Raw genomic sequence first — 19,433 nt, forward strand, 5'->3', positions numbered from 1 at the left:
ATTTTACAATACTCTGCCCATAATTTAACAGCAAAGCATAAGTACAATACTTTCATTCTTCGGAAATCAGCTGATTCCCTGCGGTGTCAAGCTGGGCTTCCAAGCGCAGTTGCCTTCACTTGTAGGTACAGTCACTCACAGAAGAAAGTACACCCCACCCTCCCCCCGTGCGAGAGACCTTATAACTCGCGACATTCATGTTTAGTAACAGTGCACCCGACTTCAGGGATGGGAGGTGGGTTGACGACTGGCGTCGGGGTAGAGGGGAAGATGATCTGCATGAAACACTGTTTCATCTCATATTTTGAATCAGCAACATTAATATTCCTCCACAGTCATACACCAACAACATAACTCTCCAGTGACCAAAAGCTCCTACTCCCACAGTATTTATACGCTGAATCTCCCACCTTCATGAGTTTTTCTGTATTTTATTTTCTCTCTCTCATTGTTTGAAGTGATGAACCACATATCTTCCAGTGCACTCACAAACATATGCATGAGGTGTGTGCCCACTCTAGATACGCAGTAAAAATGTTATGTTTCATCAAAAAGCCAATCCCTTTCCTGTTTCGCATGTCTGAATGATATGACTTAAAACATCCAAACATTGATTCCACCATAAAGAGGGGGGCAGGGGGAATGAAAGGCATGAACTGGTTGGTGTCATGCACATCAAGTGAGTTCAAGCGTTCAGGCCAAATACTGAACAGATTAGACAACGTTATATAAATATTCCTTTATAAAGAATTATTTAACCTTTTCATGCAAGATGACACTATGCAAGTCATAATCTTTGTAATCTGAAGAGTAACCGATGACACGACATGACGCAACTTCCCTATAAATGGTCGTAGAAACTTTTCCTGCGGATGGATTTGCGTCAAATTTAGTTGGGTCAAAGCTGAGGGTAGCCACGTCTAGGGGAAATATATGGCAACACTCAGGAGCTTATCGGAGGGGCAAGTAGCCTATATTTAGCAAAGCATTCTCCCAGCAGTCAGGCTCGAAGGGTGTGTGAACGTGTGGCCAGGCAATAAAACCCGCATTTCCTACTACCTCACCGTCCATACCATTCGTGTGTATAGTGATATTGTGTTATATATAGTGCAGTGTGCTTGTGAAGATGGAGTATGTGTTTCTTATATATTTTAAGAGAGGGCCAGATTTGAAAATTCCTGACCAATTTTTACTGTTACCCTCGTATTTTACACTAAACCTACAATGTTTCGCTAAGGCTTATCAGAGAAAAAATACATGACATCGACACCACTGTCATCACTGCTATGACAACTGACACCACTACCATCACTCCTATGACAACTGACACCACTACCATCACTCCTATGACAACTGACACCACTACCATCACTCCTATGACAACTGACACCACCACCATCACTCCTATGACAACTGACACCACTGCCATCACTCCTATGACAACTGACACCACTGCCATTACTCCTGACTACTAACACCACTGCCATCACTCCTATGACAACTAGCACCACTGCCATTACTCCTATGACAACTGACACCACTGCCATCACTCCTATATCAACTGACACCACTGCCATTACTCCTGACTACTAACACCACTGCCATCACTCCTATGACAACTAGCACCACTGCCATTACTCCTGTGACAACTGATACCACTGCCATCACTCCTATGACAACTAGCACCACTGCCATTACTCCTATGACTACTAACACCACTGCCATCACTCCTATGACAACTGGCACCACTGCCAGCACTCCTATGACAACTGACACCACTGCCATCACTCCTATGACAACTGACACACTGCCATCACTCCACCCACACACACACACACACACACACACACACACACACACACACACACACACACTTGCACATCACAAATATCTCACACACACACATACAGATTGTGATTACACCTGTCCTCCTCTCTGTAACTCCATCCCCTCTCAAGAAGCACTACGTCACTGCTAGAGGACATGAGTAACCAGCTTATTTTTTTATACTATTGTATTGTAATGTATAAAATGTGTGTTTACTATATATTTCTCATAGGGAAAATGTGGTACACTACATTGCTATTCTCTCAGTCATTATGCTCATAAAGTATTGGTCACATCAAAAATCTGGAGAAAGCTTGATGAAGCCGATGATTTCTTTTGCATGCTTTTGTAAATCAAAGTAACATATGTTTTGAAAATAACCGGGGAAAAGTTATGAAGGACGAACATCCTCAGCCTACAGGCTGGAGCGTAGGTGCTGTCACCAAGTGCAACCTAAATTATCAAAATTCATTTTCTCCATAACAATATGGGTTATAACACTTTGAATTATATCATGGGCTCCCTTAACCTTTGGGCTACAAAACTGGATAGAATTTACATATATGTTTGTTACAGTGTCACTAACAACATACGAAATAATAAACAAATCAGACGTTTTTAGGCGATTTTTGTATTTTTTTTATTTACTCGAGAACTATTGGACGTATTAACTTGAATCTTGCACAGATGAAAGGTCGTGAGATTCTGCATGTAGACATGTCCTTTGCAACTGCGTGTCATGGGGAAAATTTTTTACAGAGATGTTGGAAAGATATGAGAAGCTAGTTTTCATGTAAATAAGGTTTATTCAGGCTTCAATTCTGTACATTAATTCATCTGTTTTATGTTTTTTTCTTATCTGATGGTATGAACATCAATGAAGATTATGGGAAGCGATTTATAACAATATAAGCACTTTCCGAGGGTAAATTGGGCCATAGACATTTTTCCCATGCCGCGCGAGCTCTAGCCAACCCGAGTGAGGTTTTGGTTCTGTGCATGGAATCGAAACTTATAGAAAACTTATGGTGCGCAAGGGGGTTAATAGATGTAATCATTTTTACCCACAATATTCCGACCATATTAAGTTATTTACTAAACGAAACAGCTATTGCAACCGTGCTAAACCCTGATTCGAAGGTATGTGTGTGTAGGGGGGGTGGAGATGAAGCACTGTTTGGTGCAGATCAGCTCTCCTCACTCCCTCGACGTCGTTCATCACCCTCCATTCCTGACTGAAGGTGCACTGTTACCAAACCTGAATGCTGCAAGGTACAAGGCCTCTTGCACAGGGGGTGTACTTTCTTTTATGAGTGAATGCATTACACCGACTGGCGTGTTCTTGGTATATGTGGCACAAGTGACTTTGTTTTCATCGAAGTTTCATGACGAGAAAGTGTTGGATCAATCCCGTTATAATGGCCAGACAACGACGACTCTTATGCTGCTATGATCAGTATACTACGAGTGGAATAAAAACAAAAGGATTTATAACGAATGTGCCAGTATTTCGTGCATTAATATGATGGCGTTGAGGACCATGTGGGTATATGGTGTAGGGACATGGGTGTTCTGGGCTGAGTTTCGTTTGCTGCTCCAGGTCTATATCCGGACTAAGCCTAGACTCTGCATGAGTAAATACAGTATATTAATCTTTGTATAGGTAATTTTGCTATTACAAAACATACTGCATGCAACTATAATGGAAAACAAATAAACACACACACACACACACACACACACACACACACACACACACACACACACACACACACAAGCAGGGTGAAAAATGCCTCAGGAATGATGACCATGACTTTTGACCTAAAGGGTACACAGGGTACACACATGCATGCATACTAATGAGGTTGCAGGCGTTAGGGTACATAGAGGTAATTGACCTTTAGGGTACACACGTGCTTTGCATACTAATGAGCTAGAGTACGTAAAGGTCATTGACCTTTAGCTTTACAATGAGGTTGAAGGTGTGAAATGGGCTTTTGTGTTCCAGAGGCCATTGGCTTTTGCATACCCAATGACCTTGACATGACTGTTGCTTAGTGCATGACCTTAACGGTCATAGGGTACAGGGAGGTCATTGACCTTTTGGGTAGAGAGTGGTCATTGAGCTTTAAGCTGAGGTTGAAGGTGTGAAATGGGCATTCGTGTGTCCCAGAGGTCATTGACCTTTGCGTATCCAATGACCTTGAGATGACTTGCTTAGTGCATGACCTTGAAGTTCATATAGTACAGGGAGGTCATTGCCCTTTAGAGTTCCGAGAGGACATTGAGCTGTAAACTGAGGCAGAGAGATGTTAGAATGGACGTAGAGGTCATTGACCTTCGTGTACCCAATGACCCTGACCTAACCTCTTCCTAGCTCATGACCTTGAATGTCATAAGGTACAGAGATGTCATTTACCTTTAGGGTACCAAGAGGACATTGAGCTGTAAACTGAGGTAGAATGATGTTATAAAGGGCGTAGAGGTCATTGACCTTTGCATACCCAATGACCTTGAAAGGGTGCATAGTGACCTTGAAGATCGGTCAGGGTTTGAGGCTGACCCTTGTCCCTGTGTAATGTAGGGTAAGCTAAGTGAGTGTACCCACATCGGGAACGTACCCCCCCCCCCACACACACACAGTTATTGCATCATGTTTGGTAATCCAGGTTGAAACAACATGTTATATCGTGTTCGTACACGTTGGCCCCCAAGGTATTGCTTCATGTCTGGTAAATACAGGTTGAAACATGTTATATCCTGTTTGTATGCATTCCAGTGAGAATAAAGGCATTGCATTCCCTTTTGGTAAACAGAGGTTCAGTTTGTAGAGAGATGATGTTAACCTCCCGGATCCTGTTCAGAGAGGTTTGAACGCAGATCATGTTTATCCTCACTTGGAAAAAAAAAAAAAAAGATGTGTCCTCGTAACATATTTGTTTCATTTCAAAATGTCATGTATGGTTTTAACAGGTTATGTGTAGTTTTAGACACTCTACTCCCCTCCCTGTAACTGTTAAATATTTGCTCCCATCCGCCCCGCACCGTCCGAACCTTGCCTCCCCATCCGCCTCGTGCTGCCCGACCAGCGTTCCACCTTAGTCGTGGTGAGAGAGAGAGAGAGAGAACACACACACACACACACACACACACACACACACACACACACACACACACACACACAAGACTTACGTAGCATCAGATGCACGCTTTCCGCCACCACACACACACACAGTTATGTAACACTAAATGCACGCTCCCCCCCCCCACACACACACAAAATCCCCATTGGATTTTGTAGTTAGTTTATTTTTTAATGTACGAGTATCATTAATTCGTGTGCAAATCATCATATCCTTAGACTACCCTCCCCCATCTTCGTGAAAGTACTATATAGATAAACTGCATCATAGTAAAAAAAAATATCTAACACAATGTTCACTTAAGTGTTATTGAGTGAAAATCAATAATACCATACGCTACTCTTCCACCCCATCACCTTAAAAATTATCAAACTATGTCCACCTAGGAAGAAATGTTGTGAGGTGCAAAGAGAGTGTAAACTATAGAGCTACTAGATGTAGATAAACTGCATCATAGTAAAAAAATGTAACATAATGTTCACTTATTTATTACTGAGTGAAAAAAATAAATATCATAAGCTACTCTTCCATCCCATCAATTTAACAAAACTATTAAACTATATCCACCTAGGAAGAAATGTTATGAGGTTCAAAGTAAGTGTAAACTGTAGTCTTTGTTGAAAATAGCTAACAGTATCATCCATAAGTGTAATGGGTGCGAAAATCACGACCCACAATAATAGAAATTAATAATAGGGTATTTTTTTTGCCTTGGCATTAACACATATGAAATACCGAGGGATTTCATCTAAATATTACAAACCAGCACTCAAGAGAAAATTACACATACCGGTATAAGTTCACACACACCTATAGTCCATTCATTTGAACTAGGCCATGATTTTCGCCATTTTACGTCTTATTTTTTGTTGCCCAGTGTTATCCCAAGGCAATAATACAACTCAGACATCAAGACGGTGATTTAGAGCCTAGTTAAAGTGAACAGAGTATAGACATATAAAAATGATAAAAATTACTTTCTAGACCTTAAAAGCTACCTACCATCTACACAACTCACTGCACTTAATGAACTACTCACACTCCTATTTTTCCATGACACAAAAAGACTAGAAATATACTCCATCCTAAAAAATATTAAACATCCTCTATATATGTCGGACACAATTCAGTCCATGCTTTAAGAATTTTCGAACATTTCGGGATAAATTTTCGACAGCAGATTTTGGGTTGCTTTTTGGGAACCCTCCATCAGGTGGTCCACATTACCATCTCATGCCTCCACGAACTGAGCCATTATCGTCATCTGAAAGTTGGGAAGATCCCGAGGTCGTGCTTTGAGTCTGTGTGAGGCTGGTTAAATAAATGAGTTTGGATCCTGCGTTTTAGGTGAAGGTTCAGGAGGTGTATGGTGTTGTTGTTGTTTTTGTTGTTTTTGTGTGAAGTTGAGTCGTTGCTGAACGGGGACACTTGGGGTCAAACCAGTTGGGGCAATGTGATCCCGAACTGACCTGACCCACCGTATGCCCTTATCACGCCCCCACGCCCAGTTGGCACATTTGTAGCTGCCCCCAGGGGGTTGGGGGGAGTCTTGATGTCGTATTTTCTGCTGCTGCAGACCCGCCTCGTACTCATAGTTTCTTGACCCGCCCCCTCAGTATCCCCCCCCTCGTGGGGATGGCCCCACTCCTTGTCGCACCTTGTTCCGCTGAAGCGGGCGTTGTTGTTGTTGTCTGAGGATGGGTGCTTGGGTTATCAGGAGCAGGTGGGGATGTCTGTGTCGTGGTTGATGTGTGTGCGGGTTGGGTGGGGGCCTGAGTTCCCTTGTCCACAACCAGTGACCACTCACTGCCCGCTATCTTCTCCGCGAGGTCCACCAAACTCGCTTGTATATTTGTGATGGTTCAGTACATATTGGACTTTGCACACGAGCACCTTCTGCCGTCATCTTCACCACCGCGTGTATTGTTGCTGTTGGACATTTTGGGGGCTAGGATGATGGTCTTCACATATAATATGGGGGGACCTGTGTTAGAGAAAAGGAAAAAGAAACCTACATTTAATGAACTCGTTAAAAAATTTAAATGAGAAACAAGTTTTTTTAAAAGAAAACCAGGATTCCAAGGGCTTTGAATTGGGGTGTCTGGGTGTTGCTACACTTCACCCCGCCCTACCCTGCCCTGCCCTACCCAGCCCAGACCTAGTGTAGTAAAGGAGGTTCAGGTGATGAAAACTCACTGCAATACTCACCCATGTTTTTAAGTACAAATCATAGACATGAAGCAAATTCACCTGATTGAAAAACTGGAGCTGATGATGATGCCCCCATCTGTTGGGATGTGCTGGCTGCAGAGTGTTCTGGAAATATAACAGGTGGGAATATAGCTATTTTCCCTCAAAGCAGGCAGTTAGATAACTATTGCATTTTATTCTCTTACTCACTTAAAAGAGTATCTCACAGGATATGTTATTTTTAGGGCTAACTCTTTTATATGTGTAGATGATAGCACATACCTGCACACATGATGGGTTTAGTATTACTGGTCATGGGGATTCCCCTTCACACACACACACACACACACACACACACACACACACACACACACATTCACCCACAGGAGAATCGGTACTGATGGTAGTTGAGTGTGCAGCTTGTCCGTTATATACCCGCCAGTGGTGGTGGTGGTGGAGGGCCAGGAGGGAGGGAGGGAGGATTGCTGATGAGCGTCACGGTAGCTCTGGTTCACACGGGGTAGGGTAATGGTGTGTGTGTGTGTGTGTGTGTGTGTGTGTGTGTGTGTGTGTGTGTGTGGTGGAGGGCCAGGATGGATGAACGTCATGGTAGCTAGGGTTCACATGAGGTACGGCGATGGTGTGTGTGTGTGTGTGTGTTTCTTGTCATTCAAAGTAAAGTTTATTACACTCACGGAATGTAATGTGTGGACAGAATGTTCGATGATAGTAACTAGGTATCGTGTGGATATTAGTCAATCTGCCTATTTTTCTGTCACTGGAGCGATAATTCTTAGATGACCAGTTACAAATAATGTCGCTGATAAAATAGTGGAGGCATTTATTCGTGATCAGCGTTGATGCGTGTACTGCATATAACCTGTACACATACAAATCCTCGTGCTGTAACCATTTCATGTTATAGTGCAGCGTATACCCAGGATGTTTATTAATAATTTTTTTAAAATACTGTGTATACACTCGAGGGTCCAAACCATAGGAATCGAATACATAGAATTGTTTGATTTTTGTATCCACATGAAACACAACCCAATGCCCCAAACTATAGGTGTTACTGGGTAAAGTATTGGCTATGAATAAATATGGTCTGTTGCTGGCGTAGTTACAGAAGTCCATTTTACCCACCTCATCAGCAGTAAATACACTCAAAAACTTATCCTCGCGCCCCAGGTTATCTTTCAAAACCTGCATAATATCTTGTGAATTCATCCTTTGTTTGTGTGAAATAAGCTCTCAGAATCACCTGTACCGACCTATCGTAGTTAACTCTAATAGTTAGGTGTGTTTCACCAAAAGTAAAATCACGTTATTGTTTGAATCTGATTCTCCCAAGATTACTTTGATTCATAAGTTTGCATCTCCCTGCACGGGGACAGGGTCGTGCAATTGTTAGGGTACGAAGGAAAACACCCTCACCGTCCTCCCCTCTGTAAAATCCTCATAGTTTAGTAAACCCTCATTTTCGAGCCCCAAACTGACCAGTGTGGTGTAGTACAACTGTGCATAATTATGGGGGAATTCACTCTTGATAGTATAAGCTGCCGTTCCAATGACATGAATACTGAAGTTGGAGACATCAAGGTGCTGGAAATATAGAGGGTTTTTCTTGCATTCCCCCTGAAATGACTGAAGGTCTATCATCACCATATAGATTTTTTCTGGTAGTACTTCCCCCATACATTTTCCATCACAATGTGCATTTGTTTTCTACCTAAGATGTACGATTTATACAGAGTTTTAGAGAAGAGGATGGCTAGAAATGTTTTCTCTAAGGCAAGGAGCGCGGTGCTGTGAGGTTTAACATGCATGACTCGTGATTTGGCTGAGTTTACTCGATACTGAAATTTAGCATCTGTCTTGGGTGATTGCAGCACAAATTTCATGTTGGCCAGTTCTAATCTGAGCATCATGTCCAGGTGACTGGGTAAATAGCTTTCGCATAGGGAAACATCTATAATGGGAACATGACATGCAGGCTTCTCTCTCTGACCTGAGCCAGAATAGCTTCTCCTCATGCACTCACCTCCATGAAATGACTGTCTTGGCAAAGCTTTGTTCTGGAAGAAAGCAGACCATCTTTATGGAAACCCCCTACCTTGACCAAACTCTTGGCCTTTCTGGGGGTCATTGTCATAAGTTTTATGTAGCATTTGATGGCATGACACAGTTGGTTTTCGACTGTTGTACCCCCCATGAAAATCTGCAGTGCACGAAATACTGTATTAGTAGTCCTGTTGGCAAACATGATGTGATCACTCTCGTCCACAGGTGTGTTTCCATCTTCCTTGGTTATCGGGAGAGAGAGAGAGCTCAATGAGTACGCTTGAAATATCAATAAAATCAGGACTGGGTGGTATCCTGTACTCCAAATAAGGGTCAGTCAGTTTTCCACTGGTCAATGGTGGGTTGAGCAGTAATACATCGGTAATATATCTATTAGAAATACTGGATTCGACCTGACGATACTGGTCAACATGAGGAAATCTATCAACCACAGTGGCTATGTATTGTGAGCCGGGGAAATGCTCCCCCCATCATGGGTAACTTGCCATGATGCAACCAGCGGGTACACTGAGAAGCCTTTTTGCATGCAGAAGCTTATATAATGCTGAGTACATGAGGGTGTAGACTCTTCACATATTTCCTTTTCTTTGCATTTCTTCTCTGAGATTTTTTCATGTTCCTTCATGTTCCTTTCACCCTCTTTCAGTTAGGAGGAGGATTCCATTTCCCTCCTTTTTTTCCTTTTTATCCACCCCTGACATGATTCTTATCTCACACCTGTACAGCTCTGATCATGCGTTGCTTTAACAAAGACTTGAAATTTTTGCCATTTAAAACACATACGCTATATTCTGAATGAGATATAACTCAGAGGGGAGAACTTTTTCAACGAGAAAAGGGGCGGCTTTTTTAGCCAGTCCCACCAATAGGTTGAATATTCCCATTCCTCGTGGAGAGGGTATAACCCTCTGCATCCTGTCGATGTATGGATACGTCATCACATTTTGTCACGGTGACACCCCATGATGTATCCATATGTTTTGCAACTGTGAGGTAAGTCATTTGCACATTTTTCAAGTTTCATGGGTAATTTTTGGTAGGCTTATGTGAGATACCTTGCTCTATCAAACGCCAAGCAGGGATAATGCCTGGCCCCACCTGACCCCCCTCCCGCCCTGCACGCCATTTTCTCGGCAACTCACCCATTAGGAGTGACCTGGCCAGTAAAGACATGTTGCACCACGGTCTCTCCAATGACGAACTTCAAGGTAAAAGTGATTCCCAAGGTGGAGGACAAAGAAAAAAGAAGCCAGAGGAAGAAACATGCAGAAGTGATGAAGTGGTAACATCATAAAGGAAGGTGCCATACGCTGATGTTTTTGGTGAGTGAACAATGTTTATATCGCCTATATTAATGTGTGAATATCAATATACTTTTGTACAAAATAAAAATTTGTACCAAATAAATATTTACATATAATGAGTGGTTTGAAATAGTTACCCCTCCCAAGACGATGTTTTCTCTAGAGCCTGGCATAAGAGAACACGGTACCAAGGTGGGGGTACTCTTACCTGTATTTGGTATTTCTAAACTCAACTGAGCACTTTCTCTCTGAATTAATGTTTCGTATAAAATGCAGAGGTTTTATCAAAAAAAAAAAAAAAAAAAAAACGCCTAAAATCTGCCAGGATTAGGGGGGATCATTGGTGAAAAATTTGCCAGGATGGGGAGGGTTAAAATATTTAATATCAGCCAGTGAGCCCCGCATGCGGACTCGGCAAATAATTTGAGGAAATGTTCCCTGCTGATTTGAGGAAATGTTCCTCGCTGGGTGGCTGAAATTGCACCTTCATTCTGGGGATGGTGGAGTCGCACTGATGAAATACCTCAGAAGCAATGGAATTTATTTATTTATTTGGCTCTAAAATGCAAGACACATGTGATACTGGCCTCTTTGTAAATAAACGGGCTCCCCATTTTCATATGTTAATTTATGGGTATGGATTCAATGTGATGTGAGGAGACTTGCTTGTGAACGACTGCACTGTCATTTTTAGCTGTGGAGGATGGTAGGGCAAAGATATCAGTAATATTTACAAACTGATTAGGAAAATTACTTCTTTCAATAATATCTGTATAGACATACATTGCAGTAGCAAAACTGCGTCTTAGTGGAGGGGCTTACATCCGGGATCCTCCTCCGAAGGAAGGCTTCTTCGAGAGTGTTGCACCACTGATGGTGCCTCCATTGCCGGTGCCACTGCCGTCGCCGCCCCATCCCCCTCTCCCGATCTCCGTACTGATGTTGTAGGTGCTGCTGTTGAGGCCTCGGGTGTATGGACTTTCGCAGCCAGTACTCTTAAGTCAGTAGACTTGTATACTGTCAATGTTTCACCTTGTTCAAAACCAAAAACTTTGCCAATCTGTGACCCAACTTCAGTTCAATGGTGCAATGTATGCCTTGTGGGTTACATAATTTTACTCCCTCTTTCCAATACACAATAACTCTGTCAAAATGCAGAGAATATTCAGAGCCCCTTCTCGTCGAAGTATTTTTGGTAATGATTCCTCATCCCTCCTCTTTAAGTTATTGGATATCTCTTTGATCAAGACCCTGATGGCGAATTTCACATTGTTGTGATGTGTAAACTAAGAACTCATGTTTGGTGTTATCATTCGGTCTGATACCATAAAATATGATTCCACTGTCAGGGTTATCTTTAACCCAAGGCATCCCATGGACGTATGGGTACGTCACAACATTTTGTCACAGTTAGACCCATCGATGTACCAGTACGTCGCTCAATTGCAAGGTTCATTATTTGCACAATTTTCAATTATTGCATGTGATTTTTGGTACGTATTCACGGGACACCTTCCTCTACAAGATGCCAGGCAGGGACAATGCCTTACCTCCCCCCCCCCCGCACGCCATTGTTTCGGCAATTCACTTGTTACCAGTGACCTGGCCAATAAAGACATTCAGGGCTAGAGTGATTCCTCAATCGATCACAATGTGGAGGACAAAGTTTACGTAGCATTAGAGGAAGAAACAGTCAGAAATGATGATCAGGTAATGTTGCCAAAAAAGGTCAGGTATGTTCATGTGTTAGTGAGTGAAACAATTCTTATATTGCCTATATTACTGTTTGAAAACCAATATACTCTCATACTACATATAAATTCATACCAAATAAATGAATAAATACCGTTTATGAGTGGTGTGGAATAGTTACCCTCCCATAGAACTCGTTTTCTTTGGAGCCAGCCTGATAGAAAACCCAGTAAGGTAAGGAGTACTACCTGTATCGAGTATTTTAAACCTCAGGTGAGCGATTTCTCTATGAATTTTCGATGTTTCTCACCAAAAGCTGAGGTTTGAGCAAAACAATATTTTTTTTTCTAAAATTGGTCGGGATTGGGGGAGTCAGTGGTGGAAAATCGGTCGGGACGGGGAGGGTTAATTAAGGCATATTGTTTTGATGGGTACACTATGTTTAATAACCCAGCTTCGTGTTCTCTAGTAGGATTGAGATGAAGAGAGGGGAATAGTTTATTTTCAGATGAGTCGTTTTGGTTATGAGGGAACACATCCCAGTTACCATAACTGCTCAGAAACACGTATCAGACCTCTCCATTGTGCTTCACACCTTAGAATAACTCCAGACATAAACACAGAGGGGTATAAATATATACTGCTCGTTTTATTTTTTATTGAGATGGGTACACTGAGTTAATGCCCACTACCTGTGTTCTTCTTCTTCTTCTTCTTTTTCCGTTCCTGGAGAAGGGAATCATCATCATTACCACTGCACTCCAGCTTCCATTTCTTACTGTCCTCCTCCTCCTCCATTTCTTTTTTGCCTTCAATATCCACCTCCTCCTCCGTTCTCTGGCTGGGCTCAGCAAATTCCATGGGTTGGCCGGACGTCTCTTCTTCTTCTTCTTCCTCTTCCTGTTCTTCCTCTTCCACTTCTTCACTTGCGGGACCAGTGTGGGGGGGGGGGATCCGTGGCTGTGCGCAGTTCATCTACATCAATTTCTTTATCCCTAACAGTGGCTTCCTTCTTGACTTTGAGATATTGAATATAAAGACACACATCCTGGAGGAAGTTTTCCAAGGGGGAAGTTAACACCACTTCTATTCCATCCTGCTGCACATCTTCAGCAACTCTGCAAATCAGTGAAAGATACGATTTGGCAAACTTATTTCCGGCAGTGTTTCTTCCCACAACTGCCACTATTCTTGGAGAACACCACTGTTTACTGATCATTCTTCCTGAACTTGAGAAAACCAGTCAGTCACCCCAGGGCCTCGGCAAAATACCATTGGCGGTTCTCTCGAGTATCACTCTTCAGTCCCTCGACATAATCTGCGTCAGTCGAGTGGCGGATGTAATACTTGGACATTTCGTTGTCTTCTGTGGGGTATCCAGTGGCGTAAGCACCACAGTTCCAGCAAACCAGGGATCCTTGCCGAAGTTTTTGACAAAGCAAAGACTTCCCACCTTGAAATGGCTTTCTCTGGTAGAATGGTTTAAGTCAAACAGATGTTCCTGGCTCATGATGAAGTTGAGCTGGGAGTATTTTTTTCTCCAGCTCCTTCACGTAGCCGAAGGCATTGCAGGCAGTAGAATCTAACCCCACCAAGAGACAGCAAGTCTTCTTCCTGTAATCTTCATCCACAAGGTGACCGGGGGCTCTTAGTCTGAGCAGGTGAGTGTCCATGGTGAGGTGAGGTAAGGTGGGGTGTGATGCAGCTAATGGGTTCGGTGGGGACTTTTATCTCAATTGCATTCGGGGGACTGGGTTGGGGGCAGGGCAGGGCCTGGGGAGGGACTTGGGGCAGGCACTTAACAGTAAGCAACCCAACTGTTGCCTAATGACATTCGACCCCCGCCCTTACCCTATTTTGCCTTTAAGCTTGCATTTTCTAAAATTTCGGGGGAATGTTGGTGGTATCTAGTAACATCTTAAGGCACGGGATATCCAAGCCAAGGGTGTGATGGGAGGATTTGGGCATACCCAGCACAGATATTATTTCAAAGATATTTTCCCCTGTCACTGGCAAGATTAAATTTCCAGAGGCGTCCCATTCCACCCCCGGTGCATTCTCAAACATAGAGAGAAGAGAATCGATGTAATCCCGATGACTCGGGGGAGTGTACAGGTGGAGAAAGTGGCAAAGGGGGGGTTTCCCGACCTTTACTTATTTTTTTTTTTTTTTAGGGAGGGAGAGACAGGGTTCGGTGATAGAGAGTTTTCGTGGGGATGGGCTGATGTCAGATTTTTTTTTAGTTCATGAATAAGCTTTTGGTCTGGGGCCTTGAGATCAAAATATATTCTTTAATCATCATGTTACTAACCCACTGATCAGGGAAGCAGCAGCGGCAAGAGCACGCTCAAAATTGCTCCTCCCTTTGGTTTCGAAAGCATGTTTCTTGGATTTAACCTCTGTTCTTTTACACGCTACTGCCTTGAGCTCCTTTCCTAATTTCTTGACTTTTTTCACAATCTGCGGATCTCGGGTGAGATTTGCTCTCAGAAAGTTGCTGAACAGCTCAGAAATGTTATCGATATGCAGTTTGGAGAGAGGTTAGGAATTTCGCTCTTAGCCGGGGTTTCAGGCGCTGAAGGAATAGCATAATCTCACTGTGTCTCTTAAGGAGGGGAAAGGGAGACATGTTACATAATTTGAAGATCATTGGCTGCAATCCACGAATTTTCAGATTTGGGATACCCGACCCACCTGACCAAATATTCTTTTTTTCCACTCCGAGTACGCAAGCAGATGACCATCACTGGGAACGTCTCTGGTATAGCTATGGGTACTAATTCTTCCCTATAAAATACCCCGCGTATGGGTTCGTTCTTTAAATCTTTCAACTGGTACGTGTGTAAATCCTGCTGACGCACAACTTTATCTATAACAAAGACCTCTTCAGTGTTTTGCACGTGATAGCCCCTATTAAATTTGGACGAGTGGTCAGCTCCCGCAATACACACCCCACGTCCTGGGGTTAGCAGTAAAGTGGTGAGGGAGCACCAGACCTCGAGGATGTAAACTTTTCCTGAACTGATGCCTGAATGAACGAGGGCTTTTCATCGAAAGAACTTGCTTAGGTGTCTGACCAAATGTTAGTCTTTTATGGGGGGTGTTATTATACCCTTCCACCAACGCATGTAGGGCAGTGATATACTTTCGTGTGTTATTCGCCATTAAATATTCATATATATCTTACCTTTCAGAGTCAGCACTTGGCTGGTGAGCTCTTCATCTCATGAGATAATGTGCTATAGACCCGAATGCCCTTAGGTGCTAGATACTTTTGCAGGTGTGCGTTGGTGAATTCGGTGCCTCTGTCATATAAAAGGCGATTGACTCCTTTGAAATCCATGCTCTCCAGTACCTGTTTAAAAGCTCCAGTGACCGAATGACTAGATTTATTCTTTAAGGGCACAATTTTAGGAAACCGGCTAAATACGTCAATGCAGACTAACAGGTATCAAGTGCCTCTATTAGACTTTGCTAACCAACTCATGTCACACGAATTGCATGCGAGAATAACTTTAGGTTTATGGGCCAGTACTCTGAGATGGAGAAAGTTTTTCTTGGTTATTTAATAGAGGGTATAGGCTCTATTTCCCTCTAAGAATTTTTTTACCATTTTCATTGTGATACTTGTGTTCAAGTGTTTAGCGGCTCAGTATCAATTTCTGCACCCCCCCATATGCAGAAGGTTCATCAACGTCTTCGTGCAGTCCTTTCAGCATCGCATTTATGGTTTCCATTGGTAAAGAATTTCGGGATCCGGTCCAAGAACTCGGGATCTGAAGGTTAAATAATCAGGTGTGCTGGGGGCAACGCCTGCAAGCAAATACCCGTAGCTCTCCTTAGTTGCTGTCTTATAAATGTCCACCATCTGCCTGGAGCCCGCCTTCCCAAACAGCTGTCTCTCTAATGTTTCAATCTGGTTCAAATCACGCATCCTGTGAAGAACAAAGTGACTCACAGTTAAACTTATATCCCTAGAGTACTTCCCACACGCAAAAAGATTCTGGGTTATGATGATAACACTGATATTGTCGTGTCTTCTGCTTGTGTAAGATTTCATGACAGTCTTATCTTCCAAAGCATCAAAGAATAGGTCATTGAGGATGTACAGAATCCCCATTTCATCTTCAGATCCATCGACTTCCTCAAAATTATTAATTATACCTTCGCGCAGTTCGAGTTTAGGGGATATTTCGGGATTAGACTGAAAAGGGTGGTTATCAACTCCTGAAATGATCTATCTATCTATCTATAGCCCGACACCCTAATCCCGCAAATGGTGGCCGCAGACAAAGCGCCTCCAAGTAGCTCTGTCACCCACCATTTGACTACCCTCCCCCCAACTCACTCCCTCATCCCTCATACACCTCTCAACTCCATCCCTCCACCTTATCCTCGGTCTTCCCCTCCCTCTCCCTCCCTCCACCTCACCTACATACACCCTCTTAGTCAATCATTCTTTCTCCATTCTCTCCACATGTCCAAACCACCTCAGTGTGTTTCTCCTAATCTTCTCAACCACATCCACATCCACCCCACAACGTTCTTTCACTTCTTCATTCGTCAACCTGTCCCTCCATGTCACTCCACATGTTCCTCTCGGGTAACTCATTTCCACTGCTCTCGCTTTTGACTTGTTCCCCTCTTGTAAGGTCCATGCCTTGCTTCCATACGTCAGGGTAGGGATCACAATACTATCATGCAGTGACTTCTTAACTTCCATACTCACCTCCCTATTTCTCATCACTGCTTTCATTAAACGAACAACCTTCCTTCCCTGCTGTACCCTTTCAAGCACCTCATCCCCAAAAGTTCCATCCTTACTTATCACACTACCCAAGTACTTGAATGCACTCACATTCTCCATATCCTCACTATCCAACCTCACTGTGCATTCTATGACTTCATTCCTCTCAAACACCCTAACTTTACTCTTGTTTACATTAACTTTCAGACTCCTCTTCCTACACACTGTCCCAAATTCATTCACCAAACCTTGCAACTCCCATTCATCTTCACTCAATAACAGTGTATTATCAGCAATCAGCAACACCTAAATCTTCCTTCTCACCCTCATTCATTAGAGCCACCCCCACATCCACTGCCCTACCTTGCACCTCCTTTATCCCCCCCCCCCCATGTATTTATTAAACAGCCATGGAGACATCACACATGCCTGTTCCAGTCCCACATTTAGATCAAAGAACTCACTCAGCTCACCATCCACTTGCACCATAGCCCTAGCTCCTTCGTACATGCTCTTCACAGCACTCAACAATTTCCCCTCCACTCCATACTTTCTTAATACCTTCCACATACCATGCCTACCTATTCTGCCATAAGCTTTCTCCAAGTCCATGAAGACAGCGTACACTTTCTTTCCCTTCTCTAGATACTTCTCCACTAAACATCTTAGAACAAATATCTGATCTACACACCCTTTTCCCTTCCTAAATCTCCCTTGTTCTTCTCCAACTAGCTCCTCTGTTATATGGCTAACCCTATCAGTGAGTGTTATACCATATATTTTTCCAGTCACACTAAGAAGGCAAATACCCCTATGGTTATCACATACTTCTCTCTCCCCTTTTCCTTTGTATAAAGGAACAATTATACCTGATTTCCAGTCTTCTGGAACCCATCCCTCTTTCCAAGCCAATCTACACAGCTTTCATATCTACTCCACAACAATCTCACCCCCATACTTCTGCATTTCACCACACACTCCATCAATTCCTGGGGCCTTTCCCATCGTGATCTTCATCGTTTCCACTACTTCCGCTCTACTGATCTCTTCCTCCCTCCTCTCATCACTTCTTCTCCCAGCCATTCCCCAACCACTTATACTCGCACTACTCTCACTCTCTACATTCAACAATCCTCAAAGTGCTCTTTCCATCTCCTCAATTTCTCTCTCTTCTCCACCAACAATCTTTTGTTCCCATCTTTCACTCCTCTACTTTTTTTCCTTTCACACTGTCTTACTTTCTTTACCTCCTTCGAAAACAATTTCTTACTCTTCCTCCATTTTACACTCAGATTCCTCCCAAATTCTTCATCCACTTTCTTCTTACTCTCCTTCACCATTCGCTTCACCTCCCTTCTGCTCACGTATACCTTTCTCTTCTCTCTCCGATCTCCTCCTCTACCTCTACTCGCTAGCCATTCACTATATGCCTACTGTACTTCTTTTGTTCCACAGCTCGTTTCACCTCATCATCCACTATGCTGTCCCTTGCACACCCCTGCATCTCCTCCTCACTCCACAAACCACCTCACACGCTGCACCTATCTCTTCCATGAGTATCTTACACACATCTTCCACCTCTTGCATCTGCTCTAACTCATACTTTCCCAATCTTTCTTCCACTATGGCCTTTTACTCTGCCATTTTCTCACTATCTTGCAACTTCTCCACTCTTCTCATAGGAGTTGTTTCCTCCTGTCCTCCCCTTTGTCTCTTCACCTAATTTCTTTGCGGCCTTACCCAGGCCATCACTAAGTGATGGTCCAAGATTCCATTCCCCCACCCCCTCCACACTCTTGCATCCAACATTTGTCTTCTCATTCGCTCATCCACACACAGGTAATCTATCATTGCCTTTCGTTCAACAGGTTCCCCGTCCATCCTTCTCATGACTCTCCATGTATACTCGTACCTGTGGATCATCTTATGCCGAAAGAAGGTGTTGGCTATTGCCAACCCCTTACCAGCACAGATGTCCACCAAAGCACTACCATTCCCATCTACTTCAGCTGGCACACCCCACTGACCATCCACTCCATCCACTTGTACATTCCCACCTTTTCCATTCATGTCTACAATCAAAAACTCTCTCTGCTCCTCTCAAACTTGTCCATGCATGCTTCTACACTTGCCCAAAACTCATCTTCCACTCTTGCCACTCAGTCCTCTGTCGGCGCATAGGCACAAACAATCGCCCAAGCTTGTATACTACTTTCATCCTCACCCATACAATCCTTGCACCCACTGTTCCATACTCTCTTATATTCTCCTTCCACTTCTTGCTTATCGTCAGACATACTTCTTCTCTTGCCCTCTCATTCTCGTTAACTCCCACGCATATTCCTAAATCGTATTCCCATTCTGAATTGATGATTTTAAAAATTTACCCTGGTATTTGGTAATTAGTTCTGAGACAAATTCAGATTTACCACTGTTGCTGTACCC

At 43.2% G+C, this 19,433-nt stretch overlaps 1 protein-coding gene across 1 annotated transcript in view; it reads left to right on the forward strand.

Moving 5' to 3' along the window:
* Positions 1-4,122, forward strand: part of LOC145396977 (putative glutamate receptor) — a 61,069-nt gene extending 56,947 nt beyond the window's left edge. The window contains exon 8 of the mRNA XM_080270207.1: positions 4,003-4,122. Within this exon, the coding sequence (XP_080126333.1) occupies positions 4,003-4,122 (120 nt within the window). The remainder of the gene's footprint in view (positions 1-4,002) is intronic.
* The last annotated feature ends 15,311 nt before the right edge of the window (positions 4,123-19,433 follow it).

This window comes from Coenobita brevimanus, chromosome 40 (genome assembly GCF_032717465.1).
Source record: "Coenobita brevimanus isolate Jiangsu-jjx chromosome 40, ASM3271746v2, whole genome shotgun sequence".
Classification (NCBI taxonomy): Eukaryota; Metazoa; Arthropoda; class Malacostraca; order Decapoda; family Coenobitidae; genus Coenobita; species Coenobita brevimanus.